Below are 17815 nucleotides of genomic sequence, written 5' to 3'. Positions count from 1 at the left end.
TTTTTTTAATTAATTTTTTTAACTGCCTATTTTGGGGCATCATTAACAATGCACTGATTTACACTCGGCGCCACCCCCTTAAATCGTGTGCTGCCTGCCACATGAGCTATCAACTATATTACAGCGCATTTACAAAGTTCAAACGCCTAATATAACCCTCAAATGGATCTTTACAAGATGTTCGTCATGCATGCTACATGCATGCTTTGAATTATGTGAGTAAAGTATTTATTTGGATGTTAAAGTTTTATTCTGAGGGAATATGAGGCTGTCCTCCGTGGCTAACGGCTAATGCTACACTGTTGGAGAGATTTATAAAGAATGAAGTTGTGTTTATGCATTATACAGACTGCAAGTGTTTAAAAATGAAAATAATGACGGCTCTTGTCTCTGTGAATACAGTAAGAAACGATGGTAACTTTAACCACATTTAACAGTACATTAGCAACATGCTAACGAAACATTTAGAAAGACAATTTACAAATATCACTAAAAATATCATGATATCATGAATCATGTCAGTTATTATCGCTCCATCTGACATTTTTCGCTGTTGTTCTTGCTTGCTTACCTAGTCTGTTGATTCCCCTGTGCAGCTCCAGACGTTAATACTGGCTTGTCTAATGCCTTTAATGTTGGGAACATGGGCTGGCATATGCAAATATTGGGGGTGTACACCCCGACTGTTACGTAACAGTCGGTGTTATGTTGAGATTCGCCTGTTCTTCGGATATCGTTTAAACAATTGAGATTTATATAAGAAGGAGGAAACAATGGAGTTTGAGACTCACTGTATGTAATTTCCATGTACTGAACTTTTGTTATTTAACTATGCCAAGATAAATTCAATTTTTGAATCTAGGGCACCTTTAAATAATATTCTGAATTCAGTACAGCTGTAAACACTATGATTACCATAAAAATTATTTGGACTTATCATACCCAAGGGTTAAAAGCAGAAATAAGAAGTTCATATGAGTAGGTGCGACTACTTTACTTGGTGGATGAAATTTTGTCCCATCTCAACTTTATAGATCAAATAATAAACATTTTTCCTGAATTATTCATGCAGATGCTTTCACATTTCTGCTAGAAATATATTTAAAAATATATTAATATAAAAAATACAATAAGAGATCAAGTATTAATGATGCCTTTCTGTACTGTTGGTCAATCCAAGCAAATTCCATTAAGGTATGAATAAAATGGAAGCGGATTCCATCTGTGAGATGAATGTCCTTTGATTCACCTGATAATTGGTACATTATTTATCACCGGTAATCTCTGCTCAGTACCTTCCTAGTTCCATCAAATACATCACAGGACTCCATGTATCTAGTATCACTCCTCCAGTACACTCAATTACAGCTCATCAGGCACCACAGGATGTGTGGAAACCTGCTGTTACCATGTCTATTGTGAGTGTGCCAGTGATCCACTTCTACCGTTCCCTCCATTTGCCCCAATAAAGCTTCCTGAATATCTCTTTGACCGGGTAATTGCGAGGCTAGTGTGTTCTTTTCACATTGTGTATCTCTGAGAAACCCCTCGGCTCTGGCTACAACCCAGTCCATTAAGCTGATTAGATCATCACGGCAATGAAAAAGCATCTTCTTCTGCAATTCACCCATTAAATCTGAATTACACTGACATTAAATACTTAAACACCTATTAATTACTTACTTTGGGTGAGGGGCTCTTAAAACAGCGGATTTCAGAATACTGTTCCCATGTTACTCTCAACAATACTGTAACCTTATCCCCATCCAAACGGCTTGATCGTCAGGACTGAGGAACTCTTTCCCACCAGATGGGCTTTTTACAGTCACAAAGTGCCCCTCTTTCAACATGAATGGCCTAGCATAGGAATTGTTCAGCTTCTTAACTACAGTAGTTTTGCAATAAAGGCCCCGATATACTGGTATATACGAACTGGTGTAACTTATTTCAAAGCAAAATTAGGCCAAAAACAATGTTCGCTAGGAGCTCGTTTCGGGAGTTCAGAACAGTTTGCCAGGTAAACTCCTTCGTAATACCAATGGTCCAAGGTGATTAGATAATTGGTAGGTGTGGCTCTAAGGCTCCGCCCTCTTTGACATGGAAATCTTCTCTGGTCCATTTCCTCTGTTGAGTCCGTCGAGGTCAGAATCCGCAAGTGTAAACAAACACTGGAGAGCTGCTTTAAAGTAGAAATCAAACAGTAATTCTAATGAAAAGCAACACTGACACTGTTTTTTCATGTTTAATACTGCAAAGCTGTTGTATAAAGTGCTATATAAATAAACGGGACTTTACTTGACTGGAGTGCCAAATTGCAGCACTTGTACAAACATCCTCATCTCTGTGATCAGATGCTTTCTTAACTGCTGTTTTCTCACTGCTGTCATTTTTGATGTGTGTTTATTTTGTTATTGCGAAGAAAGCAATATCCATGATCTAAACATCACTCTCAGAAGTGTGGGCAGCATTGGGATGTTCGCTAACAGTATACTGCTGCAAAGGTATTTCAAACTTCATTTTACCCCCATATGAAGAATGAAAAATAACTTTGCTGTAGGGTTGCAAATTTCCAGGAATTTAAGGCTGGAAACTTTCCATGGGAATTAATGAGAATATATGGTAATTAACGGAAATATATTTGTGAAATTGCAGGTTAGCTTATAACAGGGAACTTAAATGTAGTTGAAAAAAATCTTGCAGCATAAACGTGGTTAAAACAGCCAGATTTAATACATTTTCAGTTGAATTTCTACCCTGTACATTCCTCAATCACAGGCACATTTATTTCTGTGATGCAAAGCTGAATTTTCATCAGCCATTACTCTAGTCTTCAGTGTCACATGATCCTTCAGAAATTATTCTAATATGCTGATTTATTATCAATGTTGGAAACAGTTGTGCTGCTTAATATGTTTTATAACTTGTGATACTTTTCAGTATTCTTTGAAGAAAAAGTAAAAAACTTTACTTAAAGGATTAGTTCACTTTCAAATAAAGTTTTCCTGATAATTTACTCACCCCCATGTCATCTAAGATGTCTGTCTTTCTTCAGTTGAAAAGAAATGAAGGTTTTTGATGAAAACATTCCAGGATTATTCTCCTTATAGTGGACTTCAACAGACTTCACTGTTGAAGGTCAAAATTACAGTTTCAGTTCAGCTTCAAGACGAGGAATAAGCGAAACGATCAGTCATTTTCGGAAAAAAATGTAAATGTATATGCTTTATATAAACAAATGATCGACTTCCAAGTGGTTTAGCCAAAACCGCACTTTCGTATTCTTCAAAAAGCTTACGCTGTATGTCCTACGCCTTCCCAATTCTACTTAAGGAAAGAACACAGCGCCAGTTCCATTTTTTCCCGTAAGTAGAATAGGGAAGACGTAGGACATACTGCGTCCTGGAATGTTTTCATCAAAAATGCTTGGTTTTGGTCTCCTTTAAAAGGTATGTGAACTGCAGGCGGTACAGCGGAACACTAACAGGTTAAATTGATTAAAAAAAAAAAAAATCTATACTGAATAAATGTTTTTTTTTTTTTTTTTAATTTTTATTCATCAATTAATCCTGAAAAATGGTTCCAAAAAAATATTAAGCAGCACATCTGTTTCCAACATTGAAAATAACTGACTGAATGATTTCTGAAGGATCATGTGACACTGAATTAAATAACACATGCATAACAATTGCTGCTATAAAAATATATTTATTTTACATATTTACTAAATTAAAAGTAATTAATTGGAAAATATATCAATATGCAAAAAAAACAAAAAAAACTAACATGTCTGCCTATGACCAAACAAAATTTTATATTTATGTTTGTATATGATACTGTTTATATAAATTTCCAATAAATTCCTGTTAAATTTCCAAACTGGAATATTTCCAAAATTCCCCAAATTCCAAAGTTCCCATGGATATTTTCCACCCTTTTGCAACCCTACTTCGTTGAGTATATCGGGGCCTTAATTCAGTAAGTCAGTCTGCAATTCTGAGTGTTTCTCATGTGCCTTTATATTTATGTGTGTGTGTGTGTGTGTGTGTGTGTGTGTGTGTGTGTGTGTGTGTGTGTGTGTGTGTGTGTGTGTGTGTGTGTGTGTGTGTGTGTGTGTGTGTGTGTGTGTGTGTGTGTGTGTGTGGGTAGGTGTGTGTGTGTGTGTGGGTAGGTGTGTGTGTGTGTGTGTGTGTGTGTGTGTGTGTGTGTGTGTGTGTGTGTGTGTGTGTGTGTGTGTGTGTGTGTGTGTGGGTGTGTGTGTGTGTGTGTGTGTGTGTGTGTGTGTGTGTGTGTGTGTGTGTGTGTGTGTGTGTGTGTGTTTGTGTGTGTGTGTGTGTGTGTGTGTGTGTGTGTGTGTGTGTGTGTGTGTGTGTGTGTGTGTGTGTGTGTGTGTGTGTGTGTGTGTGTGTGTGTGTGTGTGTGTGTGTGTGTGTGTGTGTGTGGGTAGGTGTGTGTGTGTCTTTCTTTTGAGACTTTCTCATTACAGACTGCAAAAAGGATTTTGAAGCTTGTGGCCAACTACAAAAATAATATATGACGTCACTGAATTTTTACAGAACCCTATAAGAAAATGAATCTTTGGAGAAAGAAACTATCTGAACAGATTACAAGATTAGACTAAACACAGGTAATGGAGCATCAGCTGCCAAACGGCCCTTTCCCATAAAATCCCAAATATGGAGCAGCGCCAAGATTCTGATGCAAACAGAATCTTTTTCAGGGAAGAAAAACGTCAAATCCAGTCTAACGTGTTTTCCATAGTGTAAAAGCGGTCTGGTTTGTTTTGAGAGGATCTGCATCTGTTGCTCTTTCCTACAAACTCAAACTAATTATCATGTTCTCCCAAATGTATTCATTAGTGATTCTGGCATGTTGTAACAAGGTCAGTCTATTTTTATTATGTTTCTTTCACTAGATTTTTCAGGGTATGTCTTCTCACACCAATGTTAACATGCTTAACTCGTGACAAAATCAACATTAATCATTGCTCAGTTTAATCTCTGTCTACTTGCCATTCCAGCTTTGTAGGTTAAGTGGAAATTATCTCAAAGCCTGATCTCAGAACAGTGAAAATATCTGACAGAAGGGGAAAACCGCGAGATATCCAAATAAGGCGTAGTGATCTCTAGGGGCTTGCATGCAGTTCAGCAACGGCAGATCATTTCCTATCAGTCCAGCCTAAGGGACTGCCTGAGAGCTTCAATTCCCAGAATGCTTTGCTCGGTGCCCCTCGCCTGCTGCATTGAGACCACACAGGAACTCTGCCATGGAATTCCATTCTAAAAATACACTCTTTACTAAAATGACTTCAGTATAAATAACGTTCTTCCAAACGTCAGAAATAATTGTAGTGCAGCACAGAACGTTTGAGAATTCAGAGTACAGTAGGAACCACAGACCATGACATAAGACGGCCAAGAAGCATTTATCTTTGCATAGAGGCTAGCTTGCAAATAACCACAAATCTACATTTGACACAAGTATGTGTACAATATTTAAGAAACTATAGCTGAAACAAAAGGCACATAATAAATGAGATCATTCACTTACTGTAAAGACTAATGCAAACTGAAACCGAAAACTACTTACTGCTAGCAGACTGTATACACATACTACTGTTAAAACAAAGCATTTCCTCAGACATTTGGACATTAAAGCCTGTTCACACTAATTCTGATGTGACTAAACTATACAAATGTGTAAAATATTTAGCACTGATGCAAAATTTGAATTATTCATCCAAACAAGTTTTGATATCTAAATAAGAAAATGTAAATTTTTAAGAATTCTTTTGTAAATAAATAGGTTATTTTACTTAATAAAGAAACGACAGATATTCCAAGTAAAGAAATGGCAAGTAAACCTGGTACAATAGACCAGTCCAAAAGATGCAGTTTCATTTTTTTTCAATGCTGAGAATTATTCCTTGCTGTGAATAGGTCATAAGACCTGCGAAAGGAGCAAGAAGTAGGATCCATACTCACTGGTAGTGACTTCTTTGATCATCTCGGCAGATGCGTGGCAGCCAGTGACTATGTGTCTGGTCCAGAGTGACAGATCCTTGCAGGTCTCTGCTCTGAAGAGGTGGGCTTCGATACCCAATCTGGTTCCTGTTCGTGTAGCAAAGGACAACTCGCCACCAGGCTGTGGTGAACCCTTATCTGGACCAGAATGCACCAGCCTATGATCAAAAAACTCAACATAAGAGATTTGTTTTCCTTTTTATTAGTGTATTATCTCAAAAGCATCACTGAGAAATGGCACCCAAACCCCACCCCCCTTCCATGTTCATTTAAAGTTTACCATGGAAATCACTTACAAGAAAGAACCAACTTGGAAGTACCTTAGAGTACCACGGTATTACCATCTGAACATCACAGTAGTTTCTTTCAATAGGTTTCATGAAACTCCAAGGTACTTCAAAAATACTGTGGTAATATGATAAATGTCAAAACAACAACAACAAAAAAAAATATATTACTATGGTACATTTTCAAATCCATAAAATTCAAATCCATGAAATTTCAGTGCCATAGCATTACCATTGTTGTACTATAGTACTTCCACACTATTTTCTAAGAATATTATGTTAGATATCCAAACATGGTAGTACATTTCAAAAGGACTTTAGGGATTTTTCATCTAATACTTCATGTTTCTCAACACCCATTGGTTGGAATCAGTGTCTCCTAGTTCAGGTATGATGTTTAATAGAATGCAACAGTCGGGATCCGAAAGTAAATATCCCATTCATTTTCTCCAAAGCAAAAGTGATTTTAATGATAACTTATAAACATTTAAATAAAGACTTATTGAGAGCTGAGCTTGTTAATCACTGGTATATGCATTTTTTGTATACCATGGTATTTTGGTAATCATGGAAGTACCTTAGAGTATATCAACTTTTTATTTTAATATTTTTTTTAAAATGTACATGTTTAACAGCATAATTCCAGATTAAAAACACATTCTGTAAAGAAATCCACCCTTTAGAAATCCAAGAAATCTCCACCCTTTAGAGAATTGAAATGAGGAAATCGCACCAAAAGAACACTTTAGTGCCCGCCCAACTTTCATGAAGTACTGCAAATGAAAGTCATTAAAGCTATTGAGTACACAGTCGTGTACCAGTTTGCCTTTTGGCCAATCGAAGTTTGCTTTGTTGTGATTCCACTTGTAGCTGGTTGGTTTGGTTCATGGCTTATGATTTCTTAACGATGAGTTTTTTTTTTTAAATCCCTATGGGAAAAATGAATGGGAAAGACACTTCCAGAACCAAGGCCGCTGTAAAAGTGGACAGGCACTGTCGCATTTTATATACCGGCCTGGGATTTGATCCAATGAGTTTTCACCATTGGCGGGGCTTGAGATTTCACAGAGGAAGTCGAGCCAAAATAAGTTTTCAAAAAGTTTGTAGAAAAAACACAGCTATACTTTCTGCCATTTTGGACAATCTGAGGGTCAACAAAATATTAACACATGCCAACTGAGCCAGTGATAACTGCCCTATCAGCCCTAGAGTGAGAGCTGGGCTGCAGTCCAGTTAAACTTGGACTTAAACTCTATCCCGTGTAGTAATAGCTGCCGCCTCATACAGCTTCAACAGGCCTTTAATAGCCGTAATGCTTTTGTATTGTTTCTTTCCAACTGGCTGAGATAGACTGCAATTGTGTATTTCAGTTCCCACTTGATCAGCATTGCCAACTGGCATGCAAAAAGTGTGAGTGTTTGCATGTGTGTGTACAGAGGCATGCGTTAAACAGAAGGGTGTGCAGGTGCGTGTACCATGATTGGTTTTCCAAAGGTGTGTTTGTATGAACAAGCAAAAAGACAGCCGTAATGCTGTGTGTGAGTGTGTACCGTGTGGCGAGCAGAGGGTAGGTGTGTGTCGGGCTGAGCCAGTGTTCTCTCATGCGTGGCATACTGTCAAACAGCAGCAGGTCTTTCTCCGTCAACATCACGAGCACCGGCTTCCATCGCTGTCTTTCACTTTCCGTCTGAAACACACACACACACACACACCCTTGAGTAACTTGTATGGCCATTCAGGTACCATATAATCTATTCTGTCCTAATTTTTTACTAATCTATTAATAAGATAACTCAGGTTTTTTAAGTCAAGTTCAGACATTTGGGGCCAGAATTAATAAACAGGGCAATTAGTGTGAGAGCGCAATTCCAAAAAAGCGCTGATGGGAGTGAAATGAGCAATGCAATCTACCAAGAGCAAGACATGCTTTTTTTTGTAGTATATAATGGCGCAAATGCCATAAATTGACTAGCACAAACCTTTGTAAATCACCTGGCATGATTAATTTAAATACCGTTCTCCTGTAAAAGTTGTATCTGAAAGGGAAACTCCTACAAATGCATATGCAATAAGGTCAGCTGCAAAAACAACTGTGTCCACGCCTTTCCAGCACTAATTTTTCATTGCGTGTCTATAGTAAATCCCGAAAGTAGTTTTTGTGCTGATGACCCTAAGTCTGTTGTTCATCTGAGAGACTTGTTAAAGTGATAAATCTTTAGGGTGTGTCTCTTAAGACCACTTCCTCTGAGTAAACCTTTCAGATGACCTCAATGAAACAATGTTTCATCACGTTACAACGTTTCAAGCATCAAGACAACTCCAACAGCTTAGTCAACATGAATTCAAAATAAACCCTATTTATTTTCTTAATGCCAGTTCCTGTTCCTCACGTAAAAAACCTTTGCCTGAACATATGCACAGACAAAAGCTTTCAGATATGCAAGACTTACACATAGTTCACTTTATTTATCCCAGTTAGAGGAGATTTCGGGCACATGCACAATCTTCATTCCCCTACTCGAGACAGCCATACATGGTGCTTACGCATGTCCTGATTTTGCAGAGTTAGATGTGTTCCTGGGTCAACGTATTTTGTTGATCTTGGAACAACATTCCTGTCCGAAAATGTAATCCTAACTAAACCTAACCCTACCCATAAGCGATCCCTAAAATCAGAGGGAAATGATAGATGAATAGAAGCACCTAACCCTGGTTGTAAGCCTAAACTTGACATAAACTGTTAACTTGTCCCTCAAATCTGATTGGTTGATTTGAATGTTGTTCCAGGATCAACAAAGATGTTGATTCAGGAACATGGTGTACTTTGTGAAATCAGGTTCTGCGATGCACACAATGGCTTTATCATCATGCATAAACTCATCAGCAAAAAATTTACATATGCAAAGCATCTTTGTTTGCTATTAGAAGCATTCTAAAAACACTTACTTTAAGTGTGTAACATAACTTGCAATTGTTATTACTTTTCTCAAGTTCTGCATCTCTGACCACATTGAGAAGTTTGAGAGTTTATGCTTATTTAGATGAGCTGCTTTCTCATTATTTGAACTTTGAGAAATTATATGAATGAAAAAGCAAGCCAATAAAAACATTTTATATGACATGAAGTATCAATGCAATATTATGAGGAAAACAATGGCAATATTATAATGTTAATATGACTTTATCAACCCTGTCTTACTGTGAACAATTCATCGGTGCACATTATTCCAGAAAAACAAATATTTGTCCTCATCATCTTTAATGAAAATATATTAACTTTCTTTGCCTCTGAAATGACTTTCCTTTCCGGATGACTTCACAAATCCCTCTTACTTTCACCCCCTCCCCTCTAACCACCATTCTGTTGAGAAACACCCACTTAACATGATCCAATCAATTCCAGGTGAATAAAATCAAGCCCCACTCAAGAAAATTCTGTTTCACTCTGAAATCCATCACACTACAGAATTAAAATGGGTTATGAATGACATTTCATGTTGATTTCAATAATCTCTAAAGTAAACCTGCTCTACAACTGAGTAATAGTTTAAAAAGTTTTCCAAATAATACCTTAAGTTAAGCCTGAGTGTGATTTACTGCGGAAGCTCCCGTCTATGACAGATGTCTCCTCAGGGCTTTGATAGCCTGACAGGCCACTCAAATCTTCACAAATCACAGGGCTTCTCTTCAGAGGGTCAGTTTGCCTTAAAGCTAAAAAGAGACCCCAGTGGGACCGAGTGCATCAGAAGCAGATGCTTAACCACAAACAGGCCCTTGTTATAAGCTCCGGCCTTCACACACACACACAAAAAAATTGCTCACTGTCTGTGGGCATTCAGCACACAGGAGCTTTTTTCCTCTCATATAATTATTCATCAAGGGGCCGGCAGGTTGGTAATAGGAGACGGAACGGGTGAGCTCTCATTAAAGGGCAGGCTGAGACGGGGCTGCCCACAGCCCTGCCATCACTGCGGTTCTCTATTAGCCGGCCCTGCCAGGCCTCAGCTAATGAGACGCCGATGAAAAGAAGATTTAATAGGGAGGAAAAACCTGCGGTCACACTGAGAAGAGTCATCCTCCATCAATCGCTCCAGTACCCGCTCACCACGATTTCTATGAAATTTTTTTAGGGAAAAAAAAAAAAAAAAACACTTCAGAGGAACTGTCTGTACAGTTTTAAGAATGTTAGCCATGTTTTCAACCAGAGTGTATGATATAACCTGGGACCTGCTAACATGCTTGCGTGTGATCTTTACAGATTGTATTAAATCCCGTTCATACCATTTTTACAAGTAACTGGCAAATATCAAAATTTGTGTACAAGAGGCCCATCAAAGAGGTGGCCAGTGGGAGGGAAGCAGAGGGCAGAGAACTGTTGTGTCAAATGAAGTCCGGCTTCATTTTCAACTATACAATGAACAGTCCTTACCACGGCAGAGACAAAAGCTGGATGATTTTGGGGAAAATAATATAATTCCGATTTTTCTAATAAAACGATTTTCTCAGTTTTTGCAGTTTTCCTCGATATGTTAATTAAACGTCAAGTAGGGGAGGGACATATTGAAGAGATCGTCCCTTTTTTTTTTTTTTAATATAAAAACCACCAATAGTGTATCACTTACATAACAACCTGACAAAGCTGCACTTGACAGCTTGTGACAGGCCTGCTTAGAATGCGGTTTGAGGTGATACTGACAAGAAGCCAGGCTTCATTGGTCCCAATGGAAAGCGTAGTTAACAGTGTCTGAAATTGCTCCCAATTCCCTATATAGTGCACTGCGTTCTATTCATTACTTACAAAATAGCAGCTGTAGCATCATTTTCTGATGTAAGGGGCGGGATGCTTCAGATTCTAGAGAGCATTTGATTAGACAGAAAATCTGATGAGAAGCTGAATTGCAGGATGATGTCATCAACATTTTGCTCCGTAATTGTGTGAGAGAGAGACTGTAAATTTCGAATGCATATATAATCTAAATCAATTGCGAATTTTGCGCATTTGATGGGGACTTAAACTGAAAGATCATTTTTGTTGTTTTGGTCATTAAAAAGGTACAATTTGTGATATTTTTTTCCGCTAGAGGTCGCTAGAAGCCTATTCAAAACAAAGGCGTAGTTTGATGACGCCAAGTTTTAGAGCGGAAACTTGGGACATGTGGTCTCCATCTCAATGGACGGTGCAAAAGAATAGGGATTGGAGTCTGGAAGAACTCATGTCCGTGGATGCGATTATTAACGTTACTGTAGTATGAAGCAGAGCAGGACCAAGTGTTGTGGGAGCTGAACGAGGAGCTGGAGCGATTGATCAACACACGCCTCACGAGCAGCGGGACTTTTATTATGACACAGCCGCCGGCGCCGCTTCGGCTTTTCCGGTCATGAGTTTACGGGAGCTGTCCTTGTCGACAGAACCAGCGGCAGATGGTAAACAGTAATTATGTTCCATAAATAAGTAACACAATCCACCATAAAACGTGCAAGAAGTAAATAAGGAACTGCTTGAAGCAAGCTAGTGGTTTGCTGGACGCTAGACACTACTTCCGCATTTGTCCACGGCACTGTTGTCATGTGGTTTCTACGTCAGTAAAGGTGGTAACAAAGGTAACTGACGTCATTGACAGGTGACTGCACTGCCCCGTGTCACTGTTTAGAATGGTAATTTTCTCATGATTTACAAGTAGTTGAAAACATTAGAGATATTGTTTGTAATCAGCTGGACAAAATATATAATCTTGTGTTTTTGAAAGGAAACTATACAACTCTAAATAAGCTGAACGCCTATGATACAAATGTATCCAGGCGTATCTCTTAAAATGTAAAAAACAAATGCCAAAATTATTATTAAAAAAAATGTAAAAGCACTTTAATGTCATCCGAACGGTTTTCTGTCAGCGGTGCTATTTTTTTTATAACCAAGTTTTAAGTGAATGTAGGTTTTTCACACAGTTATGATCATGACAGGAACTTTTCACAGCGAAACACATCAAACCAAAGACCTTGAGCTAATGCTGGGTTTTATGCAACATATCCTTATGGGCCTAGACAGCTTACTTTGACTAAACTTGGGTAAATTTTCCATATCATATGGTTAAATAACACACAGAAGAGTTACATTTTTAATCTCGCGCAGATTCTTTCATAGGTACGAATATCATGAAGCTGAGTTGATGTGCATTGATATGCAGTTAGACGGTTGGAATGGACTGGAGACATCACAAGTTCAATGCAAAAATAATTGAACATTTTCTTTTACCATCTTGATAAATGTTTTTCTGTGATGACAACTCTCGGAGTGTTTGGCATGGTAATGGATATGACAATGTTGACATGTTTGGTCTTGGCGGAATTGATCTGCTACAATGCTGCAGAGCATACATGAATTACCCATAGCAGATCTGAACAGGTGGAGCTGGGGAAGGTGGAGGGTTTCTGAAAGAGCACTGAAACTGCTACAGCAATGCTGACCAAGTATTAGAAGGTTGAGCAGCAAGCTCATTGGATACTGATATAGCAGGAACCAATCCGCTGTGCCCTAATGATTTGATTGCAAGCAGATTAAGATTGAGCCTGCGCCATCTAGAGTTTCACGACAGAAATTATATATGATCTTAGGTTTTTGCAAACTCAAATGCCTCACTGTGAAAGTCAATAGCACAAGTACATTCATTATATTGTTTAAGATCATCACAATTAAACTGCATTCATCAAATTTACAAAAGTTTCCAACCTTTTCCGCTAGCCAGCCGAGGTATCGGATCTCTCGACTCCCGGCGATGGCGTGGCGGCCTGCGTGTTCTCTGAGTTCGCTGATGACTTGGCTGGTGAGGTTTGCGATGGCAGTTTGCATGAGAGTGAACCAGGTCTGGGCAGAAGCTGTGTCTTTATGTCTCATGACTATTGTGTGCTTGGCGTCAGATGAGTGCAGCTCTAGCTGCCTGAAACACAATAAGAAATAAAAGGAACACAATTCAGCTTCCGTTTTATTCAAAGTTTACTGGTCAAGCTAAGGGGTTATTAAAGAAATAGTTCAACCAAAAACTGCAATATATCTTTTCTAAAATAAATAAAAAGATTATGCCAAACTACTTTTAAAAATTTGCTATTTTAATAGCAATTTGCTATTAAAATATTGCCATTTTATAGAAACAGTGCATTCAAGTCAATGTATGTATTAATTGCATTTTCAAAGTATTTTTGAATAAATTAATAGCTCAAGATACAGTACGTTTGCCTGCATGAAAGCAACAGATGGAAAATAATTACAGTACTGCTTCTATAAAATTAAATATAGTAGAGTTGAATGAGTTGAATATAGTACAGGACACAATGCACACAATGACATTTGACAAAATGTACTTATTTAAAGACAGCAGAGAGTGGTTAAAAGAGCTCTGGAGTCAACATTAACCACCAGAATATCAGATACACCCGGTTCAAACAGAATCATACATCAGTTCAGCTCAGGGAGTTTACAGTGATAAATACTCCACTCATTCATCATCTAGAGTAAAAGTCTTAACCTTACACTCCACAATATCATTTTCAGGTGCACTGTGTAGGTAAAAATAGATCTACTTTCATGAAGACAGAGAGTTTGGAGGGGCTTAGGGGGGGTGGGCACAGATGGAGCTGATGTGTTTGCAGTAGACTGTAGGAAAAAGCTTTTTGGATGAGGCCCAATGAGTTCTGCACTTTAAGCCTATAATTGGGAGAATTTCACAACTAATGGAGATGCCCGTGTCCAATTTAGGAAATGAATGTTTCAATTCCTTTTGTGGTCAAATGAGCTCTCTCTTAGGTAGTATGCAAACCTCAGTTAACCTTTGGATTAGTTCACTCAAAAATGAAAATTCTGTCATTAATTATTCACCCTCATGTCGTTCCAAACCAATAAGACTTTTGTTCATCTTCGGAACACAAATGAAGGTCTTTTTGATGAAATCAGAGCTTTCTGTCCCCTCCATAGACAGCTACGCGACTACCACTTTGATGCTTCGAAAAGTTCGTAAAGTGATCATAAAACGAATCTATATGAATTGAGTTTCTCAAATTTTCTGAAGAGACTCAATCGCTTTATATGATGAATAGAATTAATTTTATTCACATATAAACATTGATCAACGAACATAAACAAAAGCTTAAAGGTGCCCTAGAACTTATTTTTAAAAGATGTAATATAAGTCTAAGGTGTCCCCCGAATGTGTCTGTGAAGTTTCAGCTCAAAATACCCCATAGATTTTTTTTAATTAATTTTTTTAACTGCCTATTTTGGGGCATCATTAACTAGGCACCGATATATAGGTTGCGGCCCCTTTAATTCTCGTGCTCCCCCTCCCCCGGAGCTTGCGCTTGCCTTGAATAGCATAAACAGTTTACATAGCTAATATAACCCTCAAAAATGGATCTTTACAAGATGTTCGTCAAGCATGCATTGATTCTGAATGAGTTTGAGGCTTTATAAAATATAAATAAATACATATACTTGTAAGTATTTCTCAAATATATACATGATTGTGTTTGTATTTATATATACAAAATAATTACACACAGTACTCACACAAATATTAGGAAAACTCAAACTTTTATTTTGTATGCGATTAAATCGCAAATGATTCATTTGACAGCCCTATCACAGTTACTCATCTTTTTTTCTAAGACAAAAATCAATGGAACAATCCAATGGAATTTTATTAAATATATGCATGGATGTCTTTTTTTGAGATGTCACTGATTTAAAAAGTGGATGTTCCTGAAGAAACCTATCTTCATACATTAATACATTATTCCTATGCAGAGATGTCTGAAAGAGTCAATAACAGTGGTCTTCATTGAAGTCTACAATGAGAAGCAGAACAAACACTGAGCAGTTCACTGAAATGGCCAGAGACAGAGTAGAAAATGGTCACATTTTATGACTACTAATACCAATTGATAAAAAAAAAAAACACTTTACTAACATTGCAAATGGATATTAAATAAAGATTTTTTGTCTTATTTTTATGCAACTTATTTTTGTGAGAAGTGTATGTGTTCTTGTATACATGGTTGATGAGGACACAAATGTGTATAATGAGTAATGACATGGGTATTACAATGTAAACATGGTTTATGAGGACACTTTCTGTGTCCTTGTAAACCAAATGGCTTTACAAACATGCTAAATGGTGGGTTTTTTTATTTTATTTTAATTCAAAAAATGCAGACAGTTTTCTGTGATGGGTAGGTTTAGGAGTAGGGGTAGTGTAGGGGGATAGAATATACGGTTTGTACAGTATAAAAACCATTACATCAATGGAGAGTCCCCGTAAACCACATATACAAGTGTGTGTGTAGCTTCTATCTATCTATATTATTACCACTTCTTTTCTTTTAAAACTTCTATTATGCAAATGTCTTTTTTTTATTATTTTAAGTGCAAAAATCAAACAAACTTTATATCAAAACAATCTTTTAGATATTTGTTATATTTTTTTTCCTCATAGGAATGAATGGGACGCTCATGTCAAGAGCATTTGTGTCAACCACTAGGCCATAGCTCCAACAAAAATAAATTCACTTTTAATGATACTCTTCTATTTACCATCAACATCCCAATTAATGAGTCAAAGAGGACAAAACAAAGATGAACTAAATTTAGATGGTCTCCAAACACAATGTGTCAACCCAAACAAGAGCAGGCGTAACACAAGACAGATGGAGAGGTCACTGACACATCTGTCGTGGAGGAACATCTCCATACCCCAAACCACCAGCTACTCTCACTTCTACCAAAACAACTCCAGCTACATTTTCACTCTGGACCATCAGAACGCCCAACAGTCCAAAGAAATGACAACAGTGGAAGGGGCACATTCTATATTTATTCCAGATGGATTTAGTTTAGGAATTTGACAGGAATACTCTCACAACGTGGCACTTGAGGTAAGACATGAATGTCTGCACTGTTGATAGAGCTCCGCATGAGCACCACAGTGATGGATGGACTAAAAGACACAGGACACAATGGTGTAAATTGAAAACAGAGCTGGAGGGTGTGAGCTGACGACCTGGCAGCCGGTCTGCGGAGAGCTCCTTATTGACATGGCGCATGGCAGGAATGGAACAGTCTTTCGTCTGTCTGTCTGCCTGTCAGTTTATCTTGCCATCCGTCTACCCACGCCACATATTTAAGCAATATCTTATGAGCAGGAGTGCTTCTGAATACTAACACGGCTGTGATTCCTCTGAAAGCATTCATCATTGCGAAAGTTAGCAACACAGCGAAATACTAATATAGCAACAGCGACAAACTAAATTCACATGTGACAAAATGTATCATTTGAAATCCAGTAATTTCATTAGAATCTGCATGACTGGAATTTTTGAGTGAGTGCAAAAATTTTATTTTAAATATTTTATCATCGTACCCACACTCAGATTGATATAGTAAAATCTATGCCATTGTTACTGTCCTTACAGTGTGTACAATCACTGAGCTTTAAGAAAGCCTCAGGAGCTGAATCAGTTATGGTAATGGGGGTTCCGACTTGACCTGTAAGCGGTAGACCAATCACAACAGACTGGACCATCTGGCCAATCAGAGCAGAGCAGGCTCATGGAAAGTAAAGATTTACAGAGACCAATTCATCCGACAAGTTGTTTGAGAATCATTGAAAAATGTGGTGATGTGCAGTGTAGAAAATGAAAGTGTTTTTTGACCTTCGATGCATGTAAACCTGTTGTAGAAAACCTCCTAAACAGAATTAGGAACCTTTCAAATGGCATAACATTCCAGCAGCAAACTGACGCAAATCCTTACAGTGTTTAAAAAAAAAAAAAAAAAAAAAAAAAAAAAAAAGATGTAACATGTTCCTCTTGTCATTATTGTTAGTTTAGCTCGGGTACATCTTCTTTAAACACACTTCCTGTGAAATGTTATGGTTAATCTCACAAACCACAATGTTCTTTTCTCTCATGACAAAAGTACAATATAGTGCAAAAAATAACATGAAGCTTGAGGGGAAAAAAAACTGTGGTTGGTGAGATTGCGAGAGCAAAAACACTTTGAGCAATACAAAATAAAGAACATCTGAAATTTATATTTTATTTAAAATATTTGCATCCTCAAGAGATAAATGAGAACTTCTCTCTTAGCTGTTTGCTAAAGTATTAAGTTTATATATCAAGACTTCTTGTTTTGAAAATGGTGAATATGTTATAGCTTTGAAACAATTGTATTATGTATAATGGCATTTTGTTGATATAAATTGAGGAGACAGAGCAGACCAGATAATTATATTCATATTTATATAGGTCATATACACTACTGTTCAAAAGTTTGGGGTCAATAATTTGTTTAATGTTTTTGAAAGAAGAATCTTATCTTCACAAAGACTGCATTAATTTGATCAAAAATACAGTAAAAAGAGTAATATTGTGAAACATTACAATTTAAAATGACTGTTCTAATCAAAGCTGAATTTTCATCATCATTAGTCCAGTCTTCAGTGTCACATGATCCTTCAGAAA

The 17815-nt window shown here is 37.4% G+C and overlaps 1 protein-coding gene across 1 annotated transcript in view; it reads right to left on the bottom strand.

Annotated features, from left to right (window-relative positions):
* sntb1 (syntrophin, basic 1) overlaps positions 1 to 17815 on the bottom strand; it is a 39828-nt gene that overhangs the window by 3486 nt on the left and 18527 nt on the right. Inside the window, exons 3-5 of the mRNA XM_067402579.1 lie at positions 13035 to 13242; positions 7858 to 7994; positions 5982 to 6178 (exon numbers count right to left, since the gene is read on the bottom strand). Coding sequence (XP_067258680.1) covers positions 5982 to 6178; positions 7858 to 7994; positions 13035 to 13242 — 542 coding nt within the window. The remainder of the gene's footprint in view (positions 1 to 5981; positions 6179 to 7857; positions 7995 to 13034; positions 13243 to 17815) is intronic.

Source organism: Chanodichthys erythropterus, chromosome 2, assembly GCF_024489055.1.
Source record: "Chanodichthys erythropterus isolate Z2021 chromosome 2, ASM2448905v1, whole genome shotgun sequence".
Classification (NCBI taxonomy): Eukaryota; Metazoa; Chordata; class Actinopteri; order Cypriniformes; family Xenocyprididae; genus Chanodichthys; species Chanodichthys erythropterus.
The sequence above is the reverse complement of the archived record's forward strand: the minus strand, read 5'-3'. Positions and strand labels throughout refer to the sequence as shown.